At 43.4% G+C, this 22,996-nt stretch overlaps 2 protein-coding genes across 2 annotated transcripts in view; one reads left to right on the top strand and one right to left on the bottom strand.

The window, feature by feature from the left end:
- USP42 (ubiquitin specific peptidase 42) overlaps positions 1-10,168 on the bottom strand; it is a 17,334-nt gene extending 7,166 nt beyond the window's left edge. The window contains exons 1-12 of the mRNA XM_068146766.1: positions 10,006-10,168; positions 5,613-5,847; positions 4,689-4,889; positions 3,409-3,519; positions 3,147-3,249; positions 2,933-3,000; positions 2,712-2,782; positions 1,979-2,061; positions 1,613-1,724; positions 1,089-1,229; positions 797-897; positions 232-370 (exon numbers count right to left, since the gene is read on the bottom strand). Coding sequence (XP_068002867.1) covers positions 232-370; positions 797-897; positions 1,089-1,229; positions 1,613-1,724; positions 1,979-2,061; positions 2,712-2,782; positions 2,933-3,000; positions 3,147-3,249; positions 3,409-3,519; positions 4,689-4,889; positions 5,613-5,838 — 1,356 coding nt within the window. The 5' untranslated portion in view covers positions 5,839-5,847; positions 10,006-10,168. The remainder of the gene's footprint in view (positions 1-231; positions 371-796; positions 898-1,088; positions 1,230-1,612; positions 1,725-1,978; positions 2,062-2,711; positions 2,783-2,932; positions 3,001-3,146; positions 3,250-3,408; positions 3,520-4,688; positions 4,890-5,612; positions 5,848-10,005) is intronic.
- EIF2AK1 (eukaryotic translation initiation factor 2 alpha kinase 1) lies at positions 10,010-22,996 on the top strand. Its single transcript, XM_068146767.1, is given in 15 exon segments — positions 10,010-10,768; positions 11,239-11,397; positions 13,263-13,399; positions 14,102-14,133; positions 14,871-14,970; positions 15,761-15,841; positions 16,237-16,337; positions 17,863-17,913; positions 18,575-18,938; positions 19,741-19,852; positions 20,508-20,614; positions 21,475-21,595; positions 21,720-21,799; positions 22,153-22,386; positions 22,794-22,996. Coding segments are annotated over 15 exon segments (2,463 nt in total). The 5' UTR covers positions 10,010-10,107; the 3' UTR covers positions 22,917-22,996.

Here is a 22,996-nt window from a genome sequence, read left to right as displayed (position 1 = left end):
TGCTTTATAAAGCAGAGCCAGAAATACAAAGCAGTGAAGTAACATGGCTGCAATGTTTAGGGTCAGCTACAGTTTGAATAATTCTGGCTGTAGCATGAGAGATGTGAAGAAAAACAGAAGGAAAATACAACTCAGATGCTAAGAAACAGTAACAAACCCCAGACACACCAGAAAAAAAACCCCACCATGAATTTAGTGCCATTATCTGCTCCCCCTGCCCCCCCCAATTACCTTAATCATGTGAGGAGGAAGTCGTGGTCCCATAAAGCCAGCCTGCTTGCTATTAGCCCCCCGCTGACCGAGGAAGGAGCGGGGATAAGACGGTGCCGGCAGGTAAAAAGCACGTTCTCCGAGCGTCAAATCATAGCGCCTTGGGAAAAGAGCAGAGAGCTTAGCTTAGAGTTTTCTTTCAGCCTCTTCCTGGGTTAAATCCCATCCTGTAATTTTGTAGGAACAGTTTCTATGACACAGAAGATGTACACGGAAGACTTAACCAAGATAACAAACTGACAATTGGATAATGGTCTTCCTGCAGGGACTGTCCTTTGCAGAGCAAGAACTCATCCTCACACCATCCATGGCCTTAATTTCTTCCCTTTTCTATAGAGCACAGAGCTGGAGCAATGTACACAGCACAGCAGTGTAATGCCAGGAAATGAGAGGTAATAAATGACAGAACTGCATTAGATAAAGAGTAATCTTTTCATAAGACAGGAAGAAAAACAACTGAAAGCCAGAAAAACACCAGTAACAGGGGAAGAAATCTATTCTGAAGACAGCCAGTGTTTGTTATTACCTGATATAAAAAAGTACATAAGCTTGCTGGTTGAGCACTGTCTTGATATCAGAGAGCTCTACTGAAGCATCATTCATTCGATACCAGAGTCCATTCCCAGCCTGCAAAGAAAGGCAATGAGATCTGTGCATGAATTGCAAGTTTTCCAAATGACAGCACAGAGAACACTCTGGAACAAAACATACCAACACAAGTCAAACAAACCTTTTCCCCTAAAAAGAGGCTACCAGGAACTGTTTTATTTCTTTGTCAGCACAGATTTTGCCCTGTTCAAAATCAAGCTGGTACCTACCTTGATGAAGCAGAGATAGTGTCCTGCATTACAGTTGAAACCACTGTGTACAAGAACTGCATATAAAGCGTAGATGAGAGGTTCTCCTATTGATTGGGACATATATGCTCGGAGATCCAAGTATTCAGGGTATTTTACATCCTAAACACAGAAGAAGATTCAGAAGTTATCCTGAAATACTTCCTGTAATAGCCCAACAAAAATACTTCTAAAAATACAGGCAAGGGTTACACCAACAGATTTTTGATTCCTTAAAAGCCATCTATTCTCAGAGACAACACTTCATAACTGAAGTTGCAGTGGACTGTTGGCTACAGCAGGAGCTCTTGCAGAGTAAGGTATGTTCTTATGGTCATGCAGGAGCTTGATTAGAAATGAGAAAAGCCATAGTTGTTCCATTAACACTTTTTGGGCTATAGCTAGTTACTGCCTGCAGATATTAACAGCTTCTTCATCAGTATTGAATCCTTGAGAAATCTCCCATTCCAAGAAAATAAAAAGCTGCATGACAGCTGCAAATATACCTTATTGATCTTTCCACCAGTAAAATTTGCAAACCTCTTCAGTGATATTGTGAGAACGTTGGAAGCACGGTGTATTGTGTATCTCTTTGAGGCAGGAACCATCTTTTTGCACCTTAAAGGCAAGCACAGACAAATGATGAGCTGCATATTCTCTTCCCAAAAGCCAGACAAGGTTTCATCTCATGCCAGAAACACAAAAATCGCTCCCTTAGGAACCAATGTGTTGTTTCTCATGGTAGGAACTATTTCAGTGTATGAGATCTAGACACAAAAGTAAGTGAAACAACAACAGAGAGCTTTGCTTTAACTCACACCACACATTACATGTGCATCTTGTACTAAGATGTCATTAGTAAGAAATCTTACTTGCTGCACTTGTAGCTGTTTTCACCATCCAGTTGTTCTGGTTTCACAAATTGTTCTAGAGCCCTGGTGACAGATGTAACTGCCTGGAGAAGTAAGAAAGGAGAGCACTAAGTCACAGAAACCCAAAATTTCCAACACTTATTAGCAATTTGAGAGAACCTCTCAAGATCCTGCTTAAGTGAATCACTGTGAACCAGCAAACACCATGAGGGAGGAGGCACAGACAGTACATCAAGCATTTACCTCACTGGAGAAAGATCCTACTTGGAAATAACTCAATGTTGCAATGCAGTAACAATAACAGATGTGTACTGAAGCAGGGTAATTGCAAAACACCACAATATCCTTGATTGGGGCAGTACAATTGCTATTTTTCCACATTAAATCCATTGCAAACACGGAGACCATTTCAATGGTTTCCACAGAAGAACAAAGGCCACTTGACTCCCATCTACCACCAAGCTCTTTGGGGTTAACAGTGTGTGTTTGGAAGTGAAATGACTTGATTTGAGAAAGCTCTACAAGTCTTAGACCCTTACCTTGCAGATCATCAAGTCTAACCATCATCTAACTGCCTAGTCTGGTCCCTCAGCACCACATCTGTTAATCTTTTAAACACCTCCAGGGATGAGGGTTCAACCACCTCCCTGGGGAGCCCATTTCAGTACTGAATAACCATTTCAGTGAAGAAATTTCTTCCTGCATCTCAACACAGACTGACAGAACATCTTACCTTTATATCCAAAGTAATATCGAGGAATGGCTCATAGGTATCTGAAACTGCTTTGCAGTTTAAGCACTTTACTGGAATCAAAACAAAAATGCTTATCAATATGTGAAGGAGACAAACTGTGCAAATTTTAATTGTGAATACATATTACTGGAGTCAAACTACAGGCAGACAAAAAAAACCACAGACCAGATGCAAGGATGGTAAGATTCTTAAAACAGTACCTCGAGATCTTAGATAGCCTCCAAATATTTGATAGATAAGGGTGGTGGCTTGGGAAGATCTGTCCAATCTGCAAAGAAATGATAATTAGGCCTCAGGAAACTTAAGGCACAGAGTTAACTCTTTAAACAGGTTTTTCTTTTTTTTGAAAACCACAGTAAAGAAATGAGTAAGAAGGGGTTGGGAACACTGCAAAGTTCATTTCTTTATGCTTACTTGGTGCTTCCATTCAAGCAAGCTTTCTGCAAAGCATCGACGGTGAAGCATAAGAATTCATGGGCATCTTCCTGACTGCCAAAATGGAAATGTTTTCCTATTCCTAATAAAGAAGAAGGGTATGATGTTTATCTCCCACGAAGCAAAAGAAACCCTGCATTTCTAAAATACCTCTTCTTAAAAGTAGCAAAATAATTTCTATGCATTTTTCTTTGAACCATTAAAAAACTCCCACCCCCTCCCACCCCCTGAACTGACGTACTTTTAAGGCCATTGATAACAGATGTGGGTTTGATGGCATTATTGGAGCAACACAGGACTTGGTTTATGTGAGTTTCCATAGTGCACATCATACAGAATCCTTCTTCGTGACCTGAAGAGTGAAAGAAGAAAGCAGCTCAGTCTAGTCGAATATGCCCTGTAAACCCCTCCAAATCTTTACATTCCAGATGCAATGTCCACCCTGCAGGCTACATTCTCTCCAAGTGTCCACATCCCAACGGTTTGGTGACATTTCACAGGACAGTAAAGAACACAAATGTCAATTTAAGTCTACCTTCGAGTGCATTTTCTGACGAGAAAGAACTACATACTTATACAACTGTAAGTAACTATTGCAATATCACTTTTTTTCTGCAGGCTGACAGGGATGTGAGCTCCCCAGGCTGCAGAACATAAGAAGAAACAATATTGACACCGATGATTCAGCACTAAGAGCGAATGTGTATTATCTTCAGCACACTGCTGTAAGGTGAGCTACACGACAGAGCTAAAACTCCTCTGGGAGGAGTGGAAGAGTCAAGTAATGTACTTATCATTATGTCTGCCCTCCTTTTTTCAACAGGATTCTTAACTGAAATCCTTTCTATATATGGTAGGAAAATACAGCTGCATTTCTAGACTAGAAAGCATGCAGGTGCTCCTGTGAAAATAGACATCTATGGATATGAAGAGAGGCTCTCAGGCGTCAAAGACCCAAAGAACGTAAATCCAAGGGTTTAGAAAAATACAAACTTCTATCCAACTGCTTTTTGGTTTTTTTCCTATTTTTTTCTCACTTTTCCATTGGAGTACCTTGCAGTGCTTTCTAGGGTGATTGCCTTTTTTTAAGTGGGTCAACAGTGAACATTCTGTTTCTTGCAGCGTCAGTGCATTATAGGATCCAGGCAGTAAAGATAGATATTTCACAGCACCATCATCCTCAATTTTGCCACTTTTCTACCAGCAGTAAACCCAAATGCAAAATGTTCATCAAATGCTTTACTTTACAATGCATGTCATGAATGCATTGGAAGGAATGACCTTGTTCTGAACTTTCACCATGGTGCATTAAATGAACAAATACACTCCATATGCTATTCTGACCCTCCTGTTAATATAATCACAAAATCACTGAGGTCAGAAAAGACCTTTAAGGTCATATTTGAAGCCAGTTTCTACAGATAAACCAGGACAAACTAAGTTTTCCTAACAGTTTTGCTGTTATTCCTCCACCTTCACAGCTGTCCCAACAGATTGATAAGGATGTTGGAAAGTACTCACATGACTGGGTGTGTTCAAGAGAAAGCATGTAATTGGCAAGCGGAGGTGTATAGGTCAAACACTGAAGAGTAGAATTAAGGAAACAGGTGTTGCCCAGGTTTTGCAGTCCAACTCCCACACTTTGTGTTTGCTGCCAGTCCATACAAATTTTCTCAGGTGGAAACAGAATCCTTTGTGGTGGGGCAATTCCATCATTGACAACTGCAAGACAATGGTATTTTTATAGAGATGTATTGGTTTTGTTTGAACAGGGATAGTTCAATACTAGTATGCAGAACCAGTAATGCTCCAAAACACAAAACCAGATGATGCACAGCTTTAACACTGGTCAACACAATGTTTTGGACAACAGTTTAATCGTCTGGTCTACTCCTCCTGATGCAAGACAAGCTACCACTCCCACTTTTGCCGAGCTTCTTTCCCTCTACAGACTGATCGTTATTTAATTTTATTGCTTGGTTTTTTTTCCTCCTTACTGTAACTGACACCACACGCTTGTAATTAGATGGCAGTAAATATAGCAACCAGCACAAGAAAATCAGCAAATAACTAGCACAAAAAGTAGCCTTAGAGACATCAGATCTCTTCCTGAGCACTCTTAGCATTCAAAGATTTGTGAATAATGGAAGGCACGACTAGCAGTGGCATAACGTACTTTTTTCTACACAATAGAAAAGACCTAGGCAAGTGTAATATAAACCCTCTCCACAGCTGCCAGTCAGTAGATAAAAACTGTTAGGAAGATTGTAAGTTTTGCAACACTAGTCCCTTCATCTGCCTCAGGAGAGTCACAACACGGAGGTATGCCACCAAGGTCTTTATGTGTTGCAGCCCCATTTTACAGCAGCACAAGGAAGAACAACAACAACTACATTTTCTACTGCTGTTTCACTTTGAAGCAAAAAGTGGAGAGGAGACACTTACCTAGATCTCTTTGGGCAAAAGGCTTAGATTTTTGAGATGACCTACAATAAATATGACCTGCAGGTCCTTTGTCCACTGCGCCGTTTGGGTCTTCCGCAGGTGGTACCCGTCCCAGGTTTGCAGTGCGTGATGTCATTTTCTTCGTCCGGGGTTTCTTGGATTTGTCAGACCGCCTCGATGATGATTTTTTAGAGTTTGAAGATTTTGGCTTGTTAACTATGGTCATTGTTCATATCTGTAACAGAGGCAAAAGTCCTGGTTGACATAAGACGACCGAGAAGCATTCCAGAAATAAAAGGAGAAATCTTGTCACTTGGTCTCAAAGAAATAACTGAAGGAGCTAAACAGCTGATAAGAATGATTAACAAGCAATAAATAAACCCCAACCAAACCAAAAGCTAAACACTCAAAGCAGCATTTTCCAGCAAACCTGTATCAACATTGCTTACAACACCTCTACAGATGGTGACTGATGGCTTTTCTGGGATTCAAAACACTTTCCTAGGATTTTAATGCATTACAGTTATGAAGAGCTTTCTGGAAAGCTGGGAGCATCGGTGTGTTCAAGTGGTGGCCTGGTGAGACAGAGGAGGAGCTCTGTGGCCCATCTTTCTGTTCCTGGGAACCACACACCTCTGAGACAAAGAAGATGGGATACAGCTCTGAGAAATCTTTGGAAAAGAGAGCAAGAAACCACTAAAAGACTTGCAAATTGATGTCTACCTGGCTCTCTTCTGCCCCTCCCAGAAAGATTCATTTGGATGCAGTTTTGGCAGAAGTACTTGTGGTGTTTTGCACCTATGGCATTTCCAACTCTTACTGACAATCAAAAATGACCCCAAAAGCATCTTTCCCGCTTCTGCTTAGGCAAAGCAAAACTTTCACAGGCAAAACAAGAGGGGGATGTAAGATATAAAAAGGAAGCAGAGAAAAGAAAGCAAAACAAGCCCTGGCCTACAAGGGCAAAGGCAACAACTGATATTAAGTCACCTTAAAAATGATGATTGGGTTTCAAGATGACACCTCTATTGAGATATATAATTGTGTGAGCATAGAAAGCTGCACACAAGCAATCATCAAGTTTTAGATGTCAGTGTTTGCTACTATGTTGGGGGCTGTTGTAAGTTTAGGGAAACCAGAAATTTAACTGAGAGTTTCAAGCATAAGCCACTTTCATTACACTGAAATAACTGAGAGAACAAAGCATGAAGTAGTTTCAGATTTATGGCACAACTGGATTGCTATTAATAATAAAGGCAGATTGAAGAAAACACAGTAAATGAGAGAACTTCTGGTCCTACAAAAGATAAATGGTGTGCAAAGCCTTTCCTCACATCTCTTCCCCTTTACATTTCCCATTTAAAAGCTACTCTCTACACAGTTGCCATTCCCTATTACAAGAGGGATGTGGAGGTGCTGGAATGTGTCCAGAGAAGGGCCACAAGGATGATCAGAGGGCTGGAGCACCTCTCCAATGAGGACAGACTGAGGGAGTTGGGGCTGTTCAGTCTGCAGAAGAGAAGGCTCCGAGGTGACCTAATTGTGGCCTTCCAGTATCTGAAGGGGGCCTACAAGAAGGCTGGGGAAGGACTTCTCAGGATCTCAGGTAGTGATAGGACTAGGGGGAATGGAATGAAGCTGGAGGTGGGGAGATTCAGGCTGGATGTGAGGAGGAGGTTCTTCACCATGAGAGTGGTGAGACCCTGGAATGGGTTGTCCAGGGAGGTGGTCGAGGCCCCGTCCCTGGGGGTGTTTAAGAGCAGGCTGGATGAGGCTCTGTCCAGCCTGATCTAGTGTGGGGTGTCCCTGCCCATGGCAGGGGGGGTGGAACTAGATGATCTTTGTGGTCCCTTCCAACCCTGAATGAAACTATGAAACTATGAGTGGAAAATTCCCACTTGTTTTACTCAGAGATGCAAAAGTCATCCTTGGTTATTCTGGAGACTAAGTGGGCAATTCTCAGGCTCATTGATTCACAAGGAAGATCCAGGCTTCAAGCTGCAGATACCTGGGGCATGTCCTCTTGCCAGTTGAAAGGGGAAGTGTTTCAACAACAGATTTAAACCAGATTTGCAGGACAGAACTCAGTGAAAGGCAAACAGAAGACGACTATTGCCAAAAAGCATGAGTGTTTCATTGACCAACAAGGGAAACCTTAAGCAGTTTCGAAGTTATTTGTCTTGGACAACCTTGTAGCAATAGCTGACCAAACAACAAGCACTGTACCAGAGCAAATGTCAAGACCTGTAGGAATCAATCAGATCCACCACTTATCCAAATTATAGCAACAGAATTCTTAAGCCGGACATAAAACCCCTGTGACAAAGCAGCAGAGAAATCACAAACACTGAGAGCTTTCCCTCTCCCGTTGTTCACTATACATACAGATTGAATTCCTACAGCACTACTGAACAGACACCTACATTGCCGTGTGTGTGGTGTCTTATTTCCCTGGGAGGGGGGAAGTCCTAAGGGACGTTTTGCAGATAGTGGGATTTTTTTCAGCACCCTCTGCACAATGCACATCAATTACAATTCAGATCTAAACCTTTGCATCTGGTCTCCAGTCTCCACACAGTAAATCACAACTCAGCAAGATGTTGTACGAGATCCCACTGACAAAGCTGCCTTTCACCAGAGAGCAGAGGTTGTAACGAAAAGCACACTACCACCACTCCCACAAATACCTGTGTAGCAATGAGGCGCAACAGAAAACTATTATAGCAGAGACGAGATGAAGAGCAGGCACATTTAGGTCTTGAAATGACAAGCGACACTTCCACAACCCAATGCTACTATAAGCAAAACAAATCCCGGAGCTGAAGAAACACTACAAGCAACCCACCACACGCAGACTTCATAAAGAAACTGTCGTTAGGAAAGAGCCCAGCCAGCAAGCCGGGAAACGCGAAACTCCTCCTCACTTCCTCACTCAGAAGCCAGTGAAGTACGTGAAATACAGAGCAGCTTCGGATGCTCCTTGCCCCGGTGTGCCAGGGCCAGCAGACGGTTTCTCGGCGCCGAAGCTTCTCGGGGCGACAGAGAGTGCGGAGACCGCGGGCGCCCGAGAGCCGGAGCATCCAGAGCAACCCCGGAGCCCACCTCAGCTTCTCATCCAGGGCCATGGCTTGTTCAGGCGGGCTCCGAGGCACCGCTGCATCGGTGACCGCCATAGAGCTCCGGCTCAAATCAAACCGTTCGCCTCCAACGCCCGCGCACTGCCCGTACTAAGCCCGAAGTCCCGACTCGCTACCCGCTGCTCTGCCTTTCGGCGGGGCAGTGACTCCTGGAAGCGCTCGGAAACAAGAGCAAAGGCTGCTCCCAGGACCGGGCACAGCCCGCCTGCCCGCTCCATGAACGCCCTCGGGAGCGGCGAGAGCTCCAACACAGCCCAAGGAAAGCCCCCTCAACACGCAGGCGAGGGGGACCGGGGAACGGCTCTGCAGGAGCTTCCTTCTCGCTCCAGCCTTCTCCCTCCAGCTCCCCCATCACCCCAACGGGCCACGGCCCCCGCGCCCCTCATCCCCGCGGCTCCACGCCCAGCTGGGGGCAGGCCCAGCGCCGTGCCGCACCGCCTCAGCGCCCGCCCTCTCCGCACCGCCTTCACCTTTCCAAGGCCCGAGCCAGCGCCTTTACCGATCGTCCGGAGGCAGGACCGCGGCAGAGGCTCGCCCAACGGCGACTCCGTGCCCATGGCAACGCGGCGGGGGGGCGGGGGCAACCAGCGCCGAGGCGGGGGGAAGCGGGAAGGGGAGACAAATCGAACCCGGACCCTCCGAGCAGCAGGCGGCAGGCCCCGCAGGGTGCCGCCGCCTCGCCCCAGGACTCGGCGCAAGGGGATGCCGGCCGCCTTCCCTCCCTCCCGCCCGCAGCGAGACGGGGGAAACAGCGCCCAGGGCCCGCTCTGGCAGGAGGAAGAGAAAGAAGGCGGCGGGCGGGCAAGCAAGCAAGCAAGCAAACAAACGCCGGCGGGACCCCGGCGCCTAAAGGAGGAGTTGGGCGCGGAGCAGAGACATCGCGCCGAGTACCACCACCCCACGCCAGGAGGGGGCCGTCCTGCCGGCCCAGGGGGTGGCGGCGGCGGCTGGGCTGGGTCCTTTAGCCGCGTGCTGGGGACGGCGCCCCGCCCCGCCCGGGGGTCCCTCCCCCTCCGGCTGCCCGCCAGCCGGGAGGGCAGCGGCCGAGTGCCCGGCTGGCGCCCCGGCGGGGTGGGCCGGGCCGTGCAGGGTTGGGTTGGGCTGAGCCGGCGGCTCCCGCCGGTCTCTTTCCCTTCCTTTTCCCGGGCCAGCCCCTCCCCCCCAGCCCATTGATTTCCAGGCAGGGAGACGCACGCGGCGCTGCTGGGATGTGCCAGGCCGCTGCCGGGCCCAGCTCTCCTCCCCAGCCCCATTACCTGGCTCGGCCCCGCTTGACTCGGCGCTGCCGGGTCTCCCTCGCCGCAGCCCCCGCCTCAGCCCGGCCCGCTCCGCCTACTGTTACAGCCCGTCGGGGAACAATGACGTCCCTCCGCCGGCCTCTTGCATCCGGGGCCCGGCGCCGGCCCGGCAAGCGGGCGGGGGGAGGAAAGGAGGCGGTGGCGGCGGCGGGGGGGAGAAGCGAGCTCCTCCGGGTCACACGGGGACCAGCACCGCCCCTGTGCCGCTGCCGGGAGCCGCTAGAGGGGGCTCGGCGACCCCCTGCCAAGGCGAGTGGTCGAGGGCGCCGCGGCGAGTAGGTTCCCGCGGGGCTGCGCGGGCTTGGGAGTCCCCCAGGGCCCTCTGTGGGCGGAGCGTGGAGCCGCAGCCCCGCGCGGGCTGTAAGGGGTCTTCGCCAGCCCTGCTGCCTGAGGGGACGCTTTAGCTCCCCACGGCTAAGCTTCAATCCGAGCTCCTTTCTCGGCCGTAGCCTTCCTGTCTGTCTCTGCCTTCCGGGCCCTTTTTACCCTGCTGCGATTTATTCCTCCAGTTAATGTTTTATTACTCTACGCTCAAAGAGCGCCTATAAGCGCTGGCCCGGCTCCCAGGGCCGCCCACAGGAAGGCTGGCAGGCCCCACCGGCCGGTGCGAAGGCCGGGACCCCAGCGCCCGGCATGTGGCGGGGCGTGCGGCCGGTGGCCCCTCGCCCGGTGCTGCCCGCCATCGAGTTTCCTGAGGAGAGCCCGGAGCCGCGCTTTGATGGTAAGCGGGGCCTGCCGAACAGCCAGGTGCTCTGCGGGAGGTGTGGGGAGCAGGGAGGTATCCCCGACCCCGCGAGTGACGGCGGGGCGCCCCCGTTGGCGGGGTAGGAAGGAGGCAGAACCGCCGCTTTCCTCTTCTCCCTCCCCCATCACCTTGAGGAAGCGGCAGCAGCGGAGGGTGATGCAAGAGCGGGCAGGCTCTTGGCAGCGCACCCTGCCCTGCGGCCGCGGCGGGAGCTCCCCCTCCGTCGAGGAGAACCTCGTTCTTTCCGGTTAGCTTCTTAATCGTATGCGCTTATAAAAAGCAACCCGATCTGTTAATTAGTGTCTTGAGCTCGCGCGGTGGCAGCTCGTGCGGTGCTTTTTTGAGAGCCAGGACCGTGCTGAAGCTATCTGGGTTGGTAGGTGGTATTGATGTTTTGGTAAATGGGCATCTACTGAGACCTAAATTCATTCTTCTGACTTTTCCAGAATCGGATGTGCCGGCGGAGCTGCGAATTGCAAATGGGTCCCAAAAGTTTGTCAATTTCACTTCGACCATCCAAAACCAGCTGCTGCTCGTGTCACTTTTGGAGCACCTATGCCATATGTACACACGCAACCCCGTTCGTTCCCGGTGTTTGTTCCGAAGTTAGTAAGAGTAGTTCTTTCCTCCCCCTTAAACTGCCTTACCCCAATACATTCCGGGTTCTTCTGTACACTATTGCAGTGTAATATCAATACAAAGCTGTAGGTCTTACAACATTGAGACAAGTAGCTCTGAGAAGAGGGTGAGTATCCTCATCAGCTTAATTGGAAAGGAGGACCCGTCTTACTTTTGGGAACAGTAACAGAATATTGTTGCATTGTTGTAAATGCACAGATCAGACAGTTCTGTTCCAGCTCAGTCATCTGAGTTGCATCATGGGAAAGGTCGCAGGGTTAATTACCTAGCTGTTAAATCTCATCTAAACCACAGATACAAATTTATGAAATACTTATTAAGAAATAGCTGTAGCTTGGCCTTCACTAAAGATTTTTAAATTATGGTCTGAAAATTAGAGTAAATACCTTTTAAAATCCTTTATTTTCTTGGAAAATCTTTTGATACATGTCAGGGAGCTTACATTTTTAGCTGCAAAGTGTTTATTTTGAAATCTATCATTTTGACATGATACTTAGCTTAAGTATTTTGTAAGCACATACATAATGGAGTTGAGAAACCATCTTCAAGGTTTTACTCCTTACTACACTTGATTGTTGAAAATAAAATCCAGTATATTGCTCATACTTCATACTGAAGACATTTATAGCATCCAGTAACAACAGTGCAGACAACTCATTTTGTCATTCATAGTCTGATGTAGAAATTTGGCCCCAGGTCTTCCTGTTATCCCTGTTGAACCCAGAAATAGAGGTGGAAAAGAAATCCAAACAAATTACCTCCTTTTAGGAAAGAAACAAAAGAACCCCAAAACCCAATCTGGGCGTCTTCCAAAGGTGCAGCTGCATGGCTTCCTGGTGCACCTCTATGGAAAGTGCTGGCCCTCTATTGGTGTAGCTTAAACCAGTCTCAGAATTGGAATAGGCTTGGTGAATAAAAGAAAGCAATAGTGCAGTAACTGCACCTGGTTTTTGGTTTTGTCTGGTATATTTATGTTGGCAAGGGCAGGTTTTTCCTGCTTTTCCAGTGTGTGTGACTGTCCCCCTGAGGTTTCTGTAGCAAAATTCCTGAGTTCTTAAAGGTTCACTTTCAATAAACTTTATTTCCTTTAAAAGATAAAGTAATAGGCTGGGTTTGTTTTTTTTTAATACTGATACCAAAGAGGCATTTTCAAAAACCTTATGAGGAGGTTTGTTTTAAGTCTGAGAACTCTTTAAACTTAAGTGCATTTTTGTAGCATCTTCACAGTTGCACCCATCTCTAGTGTTTGTTAGGGTTTTGTCTGCCACACATTTGTTCTGCTCCAGCTGAAAAATCTGCAGCTCAGGAGGTGAAAGGAAGTGGTTTCATTCTTTGCAGTGAACATGTGCACAAATGAAGTTTGTGTAGCACTTGCTATAAGCTTGTGCTCCTAATTGTGAACATGCCTAGAATTTCCTTTTTCACTGATGAAAATTAGTCCAAGGATATAAAGCAAGTGAATGGGTGGATGCTTGTGTGATTCATCTGCTAAGATAAGGAAGAAGAGGAGTCCAAGGATATAAAGCAAGTGAATGGGTGGATGCTTGTGTGATTCATCTGCTAAGATAAGGAAGAAGAGGAGAGGTAGTTGTGACCATGAAAGGTGTGGTGAATAACTGTATTACACAAAGGGATTCTCACAGTGTAACTCTGGTTGGATTTAATTGGGCTTTACTGCTAAGAGTATGGGAAACAACATTAGAGTGGGAGTGACTGTTTAGTTTCTGTGCTATCTGTATTTAAATAAAGTTTCTCATTTTAAAAACAACCATTTAGATGATCTCACTGGCAGGCTTTATTTAATGTGACCTTTCTCTGTTCCATCGTACAGTACTCCGTGAGGCTTTCACGAGAACAGGGTTGCTCTCCCCTTTTGCCTTCTGTGATGAATTTAGTACTGTAAGACTGCAGCATAATAGAGCCATTACTGAACTAATGAAAGCAGCTGATCGACAAATACTGAACGGGGTAAGCTTTGTTAAATTTCTTTGGCAGCCTCTGCCATCCAAAGAAGCTTTTGTTCAGGGCTTCTTTGAAGATTGGATTGGGTGTTTTTAATAATGATATTAAATGGTACTCCCCTTCTAGCTTAGCCATTTGGGATGGTTCTGGTTCTATAGGTGCAAAGCAGGCATGTTTTGTTACTTATTAAATAACAATAAGTTTTAAATCGTAATAAAATACAGGCAAGGTGTTTTAAATATTGCTACAGCTTTTTTGGCAGTGGACAGACATGCATTTTTCAACTTGTAACTGTTACAGTTGATTATGTTAACACCCTCATATTTATATTAGCAGAGGGCATAATTTGTATACTGCATAATGTGCTTCAGGCTGAGTCAGAGTGGTTAGCTTATCTCGCTGCTTGAACTAAGCTAGTTAATTTTGTCTTAAGCACATTTTAGAGCCCTTATTTTATCCTGTTTGCCAGCAGAATTCCAAAAGGGCAGTAATCTCTCCAGCTGAGAGCTGTTAGCAGATTACTAGTGGGGTAATACTTCAATTTGGTGAAGCAGTCTGCAGAATGAATGGAAATGGCTCTCAGTAAATATTTTTTCTTCGAAGAACATAGTTGTAGTTTCCAATTTGATCAAGCTGTCTGTGCTGATGGCATGGTAGGCCTATTACTCTGTGGGGCATGTTTTTATGTTGGTTTTTGTTGTTTCACAGGAACTTGATAATGGAGATTATCATGCAATTGGGTATGTATTCAAAGCAATGAGAAACAGTAAATTTAACTCCCTCCCTAAAGTTCTGTGCACTGCTCTGAATGACTGGATGGGGTGCTTGGTGCCATGGTTTAGTTGATTAGATAGTGTTAGATGATAGGTTGGACTTGATCTCAAAGGTCTTTTCCAACTTGGTTAATTCTATGCTATGCTATGCTATTTTGTGCTATTCTATGCTATTCTAAATTAACACTTCATATTTTGGCTTTGAAACATACTATCACAGTATCAGTCAGGGTTGGAAGGCACCACAAGGATCATCTAGTTCCACCCCCCCTGCCTTGGGCAGGGACACCCCACACTACATCAGCCTGGCCAGAGCCTCATCTAGCCTGGTCTTAAACACCTCCAGGGAAGGGGCCTCAACCACCTCCCTAGACAACCCATTCCATAGCTTCACCGCTCTAATGGTGAAGAACTTCTTCCTCACCTCCAGCCTGAATCTCCCCACCTCCAGCTTCATTCCATTCCCCCTAGTCCTATCACTACCTGATATCCTGAGAAGTCCCTCCCCAGCCTTCTTGTAGGCCCTTTAATTTCTTGTAGAAATAAAAGTGAAAATTTCTCTGAACCCTTCAAAGGAATTGTGCATGTATTTTCTTCTTTTCATTATGCCAATAGTATTTCTAGATTGTGTATACCCATATCTTATATGATACCTTACTTAGAAGTTGTGATTTAGGTTAATGCAGCCTGTCTTTTTTGATCAGGGAGAGAGAAGTACTCTTTGAAGGACAGACTTCACGATACTTGAATGAATTTGATGAAATAGCCAGACTAGGAAAAGGAGGATATGGTAAAGTATACAAGGTATTTTTTACCTTCCATTTATAACTGGTTACTTTATATCTAATTATCCTTTGAAACTTAAAATTACTGTTTTGTCTTTTATTTTTCTGATTTGTTTTTTTCAATAGAACAGGTGCAAACCCACACATTGCAAGATGTTGGCATTTCAAAAAATGCTGACTTGTAGATTTTTCTGTTTGTCAGAAGCAGGATGTCTTTTACTTTGTACATTTTGACCTTTTTAATGTGAATGGAAACTCCTTACTTCTTGTGTAAAGTGTTGTGATTGACTTAAAGTAGCCACAGGAACTATTAGTCTGCACACCCCAATGTTCCAGTTGTGCCTGCTTGAAAAAAAGGCAGCTTTCATGTGGAAGTAAACTGTCCAGCCTAGTGCTGAATTGCATTAAATGCTTGTAGCATATGGCCAGCCTAAGGTTTCCCACATGGTATTGTCCACATGTAAATTACTGTTGCGGTCTCACAAATTTACTCAGAACTTGTTTAAGCAATTACTAGGACCTGATCTTACAGGACCTATCAGCATTTGTTTATTGATGGAAAGATAGTTGTAAAGCTGTGTATTTCACAAAGACTGGACCACATGTTTGCAACCCTGAAAGTTGGCAGGGGTAGAGTATCCTTATCTTAGACAGGTGGGGCCTAATCCCATTTCCATTCTCTGATAGAGGTGAAAGGTGGTGAATGGAGTGCAGGAATTAATTTTTAGAAAATAGTGGGTTCTAAAGGACTTAACTCATTAATACAAACTCATTAATACCTCTTTTTGTCTTATTACAATGGTTTTCAGGTCAGAAACAAGTTAGATGGTCAGTTCTATGCTATAAAAAAAATTAACATTAAGAAGGCTACAAGAAGAGATTGCATGAAGGTAATCTTTCCTGTGTTTCATCCCTTTTAAATCCCTGTCTGCTGTAGCTGAATCTGATTTCATTTAATGATGCAGTTAATATTTCCCAAACCATCAAAAATGTTAGGAACACTATTGATGCTTTCTGAGTTTCTAAAGATTTGACCTTCTCAATACCTAGTAGAAAAAAGAAGAGAGTTAAATGAAGCATATTATTAGCTTCAATTTGATCATCTCTGCAAACTGTGAAAATCACCATTTGTTTTAAAGCTTTCCAAATTTTCCCTCTCCTGCAATAATTTTGTCTGTGCTTTGTGAGAAACTGGGTTTGGTTTTGGTTTTTTTTTAAATCTTTTGGGTTCACTAAGCACTCAGAACAAAGAACAGTCATACTGTTTTCTTTTTGGTCTTCTTAGGTGCTGCGAGAAGTTAAAGTGTTGGCTGGGCTGCAGCATCCTAACATTGTAGGCTATCACACTGCTTGGATGGAACAAGTTCAAACCCTACGTCCAAAAGGAAAGTACAGCATATTGTGTAATTCTTGCTTATAACCTCTGTACTGTTCTTTGCAGGGCAGTATTCCCTGACAGTATCAATTAAAAACACCCAAACATTTAAATAAGCAAACTCCAGGAAACCACCAGGTCTTGCATGTCCCACTGTGCACTTCAGTCTACTGCCTGATCATTGATCTGCTGCTTGATGAATCTGGGACTTGGGCAGTATTAGCTTCACTTCTGGTAATAGATGAGGAAGATTCTAAAGTTGTGTGAAGCTGAGTAGAATGCAATGACAGCCTTTTAGCACAAAAAGTAATGAGTGGACTAGGAGAAGAATAAATACTGGGGAATGAACCACTTCAGATTTTGGGGGGAAAGTGATGGAAAAAGGAAAAATTCTACTAATCTGCTACCACATTTTGCAGTCTGAGAGTTGTCAGAATAAATCTTCCACAATGCTTCTCTTCCTATTAGGAAAAGAGTTTAGAGAAACCAAAAGAACCTGGAACTAAATACTTCAGTGGCAAAACTAAATAAATATTCCTTCTTATTTTGCTTTCCACAAGAGTTCTTAAATTTGAGAAGTTGTTTTTAATAGTTCTGCATAGACACAGCAATCTGGCTTGCTGTCTGCAATCACTGAGAATTTATCTATTTTTATGTTGATTTCACACCTTTTCTGCCCTTTTTCCTCTCTCTTCTGTTTCTCTTTTCACAGTGCTTCCTGCACTTTTTCTTTTGGTCCATTTGCAACCCTAATTCTTTGGTCCCTTTCTTTCTTGTCCTTTTTGGAATGCCTTTAACAGTTAAATCCTTTGATCCTGTCTCAGTAGGAGGTTTTCTTATGATCTATATGACTTTATTGCTTTCCAAATTGGTGACTTGACACCCAGTCAGCAATAAGCACAGAAGTGCATGAGAAGCTGGTACTATAGCAAGACAGACAAAACTTTTTAAGTGATGATACTGAGAATCTCAAAGGATGCAACTTTTTAGTACCTTGAGTACTTTACAAGTATTTAATAGCCATAATATGAATGCACAAGTAGATGTATAGATCATACTTAATGGTTTTCCTTGGCTTAAAAAATTGGTATTTTGTATTTGCCTCTATGTGCTAAAATGTTTTTTTTTTCACATAAATATACAATCTTAATTAATTATTTCCAAAACAGCAAGTGTGATGCAAATGATGGTGCCTTGTGGAGTTGCTTCTTTAACTGTGTTATATACATTAGGGGTCCTAATTTTGAACAGGCTGAATTCTTGCAGGTGAAATGTAGGTAAATAGCTCCAAGAGCCCAGTATGGCCCTTTCAGTGAAATGACACAACATGTATTTTCTTTTCATTTAAAAGTTAAACCATATTAGGGTTGCCTCTCAGACTAACAAGCACCTTTTGCAGCAGCAAAAATAGAGAAAAGATATCTAAAGGCAATGGAGCTAAACTCCATAAGATGCTGTAGCTTACATGTTGACTTATAGTAGATATATGCATGCTTTGTTTTGTAAAATACCATCTTTACCTTTTCTTCCAATAGGTAAAACAATAATGGAGTTGCAGCCATTACATCTGGAGCAAGCGAGCAACAAGTGAGTACTGTAAATCTCCATGATAATATTTATTTGGCTGTAACATGGATCTTTTAGAAAGTAACTTTAAGGGTGCAGTTGCACAAGTGCTTTTTGCTTCCATATTACAGCAGAAAAAGGTTGTAAATTGTCCTTGTTATTGTTTCTGTTGTTCCATAAGCAACTGAACAGTTCTGCCTTCTTTAGATCTCTCAGTTTCTGAGTGCCTTAATGAAGGACTGGGCTTCAAGTTTACTTCAGAAGTTTTGTGCCAGCCAGCAAGTCTTGCTTCAGACAGAGGGAGGGCCTAACCAGTCTAGTAAGACTCAACCATACTGGTGAGGCCCTCCCTCTGTCTGAAGTGTTGATTAGTCCTTTCAGTTAGGAGATGGAGTCCTGTGAGAAATCCTTTCTCACTTTAAGGGACTGGAGATGTACTTCTGTGCAGTGAGTGCTGCGACCTAGGGCTGTACATATGCGTGAGCTGGCTGGTTTCAGCTATCAGAAATCCCTCCTGGGGTTGAAGCCTATGCTACCTACTTTCTGCACTGGGAAGCAGCTGAAGCCTTACTCTAGAATGCAGTTTGCAATTGGGGGAAAAAAAAAAGTGTTCAGAATGCTGTCTCACAGATGATATAAACCTGTGTACATGTCTTGATTTCTCTCTCTTTATTATTTTCAGTGATCACTGTCACATTGAGAGTGCAGAAAGTGGTAGTTCAATTGTCTTTGCTGACGTTACTTCACAGGAAAAGAAGGATGACACTACCAGTCTTAGAAATGGTAGTGAATCAGTGAAGAATATGGATATAAGGAATGATTTTACAAGCAGCAGCAGTAAAGAATGTATGAAACCAAATAAATGTGAATTATCCATAGCATTAAAAGAAGACTCTCTAAGTAGTGTTAGCAGTAGATCAGCTGATGTGAAAAGTCATTCAGCACATGGACCTCATTCTAATCTGGATCAAGATGACATCACTGAAAGTAGTTCCTGCACTGAAGAATGCTCCAAGAATGATGTAGCTCTCTGTGAGGAGTTTGAGGTAAATGTAGTTCTCTCTGTCTAATTAAATGTATTTGTAAAGTGGAGTTGACCATGGGAACTGGCAAAACTTAGCACACAAGAAAGTTTCCATGTCTTAGTTGTCTTGGATCCTTTCTAAGTATTTACCTGAACAAAAAGCACTGCCCCTGCAGTAAAAACTTAGCATTCAGTAACAAAGGCTGATTCAGATATTACTGCTGAAAAGTGCCTGGGTGTGTAATGTGGTGCCTGTACAATACAGGACTACATATGAAATACAGAGAAACAGATCTGGGCAGGGAATTGCCACTCTGCCAATGCTTCTTAACCTTTGCTGGTGTTCATACCACTGAAATGTTTTGTATAACATAAGCAGATCTGAAAGGTTACAAGCTTTTGGTATCATCTGGAGTTGCCTCTTGCAAGATTTTAAAGTGTTTGAGTTGTCCAGGCTATCAGTTGAACTAGAACATTATCAGAAATCGGGTGTGAAGTTACATACTCATGCTAATAAATCATAACATTCCATAGGAATAGTTGGGTTTTTTCTCTTTTATATTAATATACACAGTTTTCTTAAGCCAGAATGAACCTGTTTAGTATGTCTAGAAGCTTTTAAACTCTAATTGGAATATTGAGGTAGGTGGTTGGCTGTTTGTTAGCTTTTATCATAACAATTGTTAAAATACGAGGAACAAACAAAAAGAAAAACACCCAGACTAGATGCTTGAATGCAGTAGATTAGTGATGCTATATCTGGTATCAAGGAAACAGTGTTGACATCACAGTGGCGAAATCACAGACGGTTACTTCTCTGCCAGGTGGAATATCGTTTGATGCTTTACATACAAATGCAGCTGTGTGAAATATCCTTGTGGGACTGGATCGCTGACCGCAATAAAAGATGCAGTGAGACAACAGAGGAAGCTTCCAGTAAGATAACATCACTGTCTTGAAAACTTACTTAAGTTCATGAGTTTTAGACAGCTCTTCAGAAAAGAATGAATGTATGCCTGAGGCATAGTTGTTACCTGGAGAGATCTCTGCCCAGGCAACTGTACTTAGTTGGAATATAGTTTTTTTATTGACAGAATCTGCTTTTTCCTCAGTAAGCTGTTTAAATCATTGACATTTTACTTTAGTAGTAGTCTTGCTGCTAACAAAGTAGAGTTCTTCACAGGCTGACTTGTCTGCTGTAAAAATCATACATATGTCTTTGGTTCCAGACAAGTTAGAACATACTTCATAGAATCATAGAATACCAGGTTGGAAGGCACCTCAGGGATCATGTCGCCCACCTTTTTTTGGTTTTTTTAGGAGAAACACAACCTAGATAAGATGGCCCAGTACCACCTCTGGAGGCAGACACATATTCATGTGCCCTGAACTGTCAAGGTTAGGGGCTTCTGCTATTTCAAAAGCAGTATCTTAAGAGAAGCATGGAAAATTCCGTATTTAAACTATGCTCATTCTGCTGAAAGTGTATTCCACATCATAGAGAAACAGAACTCAACAAGATGTATTATTAGAAATTTAAATAGCTCAGTAAAATTAGCTGCAATAGTTGAGATTTTAAATTTGGTTTCAGGTCCATATCACCTTGTGGATGTCCACTGGACAGTGAAGATTTTTCAAGAGCTGGTAGAAGGAGTCTGCTATATTCACAGCATGGGAGTGATGCATCGAGACATTAAAGTAAGTTCATCGAGTTACTACTTGAGGTTGAAGAAAACAATGACAACTGACATTATGGGAGAATAAAAGCAGCTTCATAGTTAAATTTGAGATGACTTGGGGCTCTTAAGAATTTAGCTATGTTATATATGAAAAAAACCATTGTCTCCTCTATACCAGTATCATACTTTCTTAATGATAAGCATAGTACTCAGTTACATTGACTTTAAAGTAAATTACACTTAAATTGGAAGTGTTTTCTCCTTTCTGAAGTGAGTTTCTTGTTCTGAACAGGGATGGTCATACTGGTTTTGTTTTGTCTTGGTTTTTCTTTCACCAGAGTGGGACCCTAAATTATGTTTTCTAGGCTGAAACCCCACCCAGTTCTTACGTAGCCTTTCTTCATATGAGAGGTGTGCCAGCCCTCTGATAATTTTTGTGGCCCCCCTCTGGACCTGCTGCAACAGATCCCTGTCTGTCTTGTGCTGGGAGCCCCAGGGCTGGATGCAGTACTCCAAGGGGGGGTTTTGTGAGAGTGGACTCCTGGGGGGAGAATCCCCTCCCTCAACCTCTGACCACACTTTTCATGCAGCCAGGAGTGCCACTGGCTTTCTGGGCTGTGAGTGCTCGTACCCACTTTTTCATCCACCAGCATTCCTAAGTCCTTCTCTTGCAGGGCTCTTCACAGCATAAGATGCTTACTGAGCAAAGGTGAGTGGTGTGTGTTTGAGGCAAAAGATAACATCTGGGCTTTTTTTGATATTGAATAAAACAAGTCATGTTCAGAATTATCAAGAGATGTTATTTTATATACTTTGAAATGGTTGAAACTTTGTATTTCTTTATATAGATACATTGTAGATTTTATGCTTATTTTGTAGCCCAGAAACATCTTTCTGTATGGATCAGATCATCATGTGAAAATAGGAGACTTTGGATTAGCCTGCAAAGACCTTCTTTGGCATGATGCAGACCAGTGGTTTAAGACAGAAAGGGTAAATGGTAAGAGAAAAAAGCTGAATGGGTTTCAGGGTTTTAAGTCTCTATGATAAGAACTTCATGGTTTAAATAAGTGAAATTATAACAATGCAACAGTAGCTGAGCAGGTATGATTGCCTTTTTAAAGGACTGACACATACTTCAGGAGTGGGGACTTGCCTCTATGCCTCACCAGAACAATTGCAGGGATCTCACTATGATTTCAAGGTATGGGGTACTTTTTTTTTCCCCCCTATTAACACATGCTAGATAACAGGAATAAAAGAACATTTGGTAGACAAATAACTAATCCCTCTACTGTTACTCCTAATGTTTTTGTTGAAACATGGATTTCAACTTTTTTTTCTAGCTTGCTACTACTATCAACATTTCTAAGATCACCTTGAGGAATGTATATAATTTGAATGTGTTTCTGTAGTGGTGTCATACTTTCCATATCAGCATGAAACTTGTCATTAACCTTTTTCACATAGTGAAGTTTTTAATGAGAAAAAGAAATCCAGTAAATAGTTAAAAACCAGCAGTTACTCTAGAACTATTTTCCTTCACTCCCTTATCAGTCAGACATGTACAGCATGGGTGTTATCCTGCTAGAACTCTTCCAGCCCTTTGGAACAGAGATGGAAAGGACAGAAGTTCTTACACATTTAAGGAATGGCCAAATTCCTCACACTTTCTACAAAAAATGGCCTGTTCAGGCCAAGTACGTTAAACTTCTCACCAGCCACAGCTCCACAGAGAGACCAACTGCTGCTCAGCTTCGAGACAGTGAGCTATTTCATACCTCAGAACATGTAAGTTACACTAGCAGCTGCAACTGTTACAGCTTAAAGAAAATGCTTTCTTTCTCTGCCTGTAATGTTTGTTCTGAATCTCTGCAGTTGAGACCGATTTTGGTGTTAAAGCCACTGTATTAATGTTTCTAGTGTCTTTGTATGTTCACTAAGTGTAGGTACCTTTATGAAGGCAGTACAGTTGACTTACATACAGCTTCAGGCATTATTATAGGTCAGAAAAGCTTTTGAAGCTTTTCATCAGCTCCACAGCCTCTTTTTCCTTGCCCCACTTTCTTGTGGATTAAGTTGTATCACATGCAGAATAGCTATGGTGCTGCAGTTTGTCTGTAGGGGATTGCAAACACTTCAGATAGGTTAACAAGGTGTTTTCCTTGCCTCTGAAGTAAACTGACTCTCATTTTCAGGTTATTTCCAGCCTCCAACAAAAGGTGAGGGAGCAGGAAGAAGAAATAGAGAAACTGCGAGAGAGGATAAGATTGCTTTCTGAAGAACGAGATGAACATGTGAGACTAGGTTCTTCTGTTTAAGTACTGGAAGATCTAACCCCTGGTGTATATTAAGTTGTATAAAATTATTCCTTTTTTTTACATAAAAATATTTAAATGCA

The sequence above is a fragment of the Melanerpes formicivorus genome, unplaced genomic scaffold (assembly GCF_026170545.1).
Source record: "Melanerpes formicivorus ecotype bairdi unplaced genomic scaffold, bMelFor1.0.p_v2 SCAF_14, whole genome shotgun sequence".
Classification (NCBI taxonomy): domain Eukaryota; kingdom Metazoa; phylum Chordata; class Aves; order Piciformes; family Picidae; genus Melanerpes; species Melanerpes formicivorus.
This window is presented reverse-complemented; position numbering and strand designations above follow the sequence as displayed.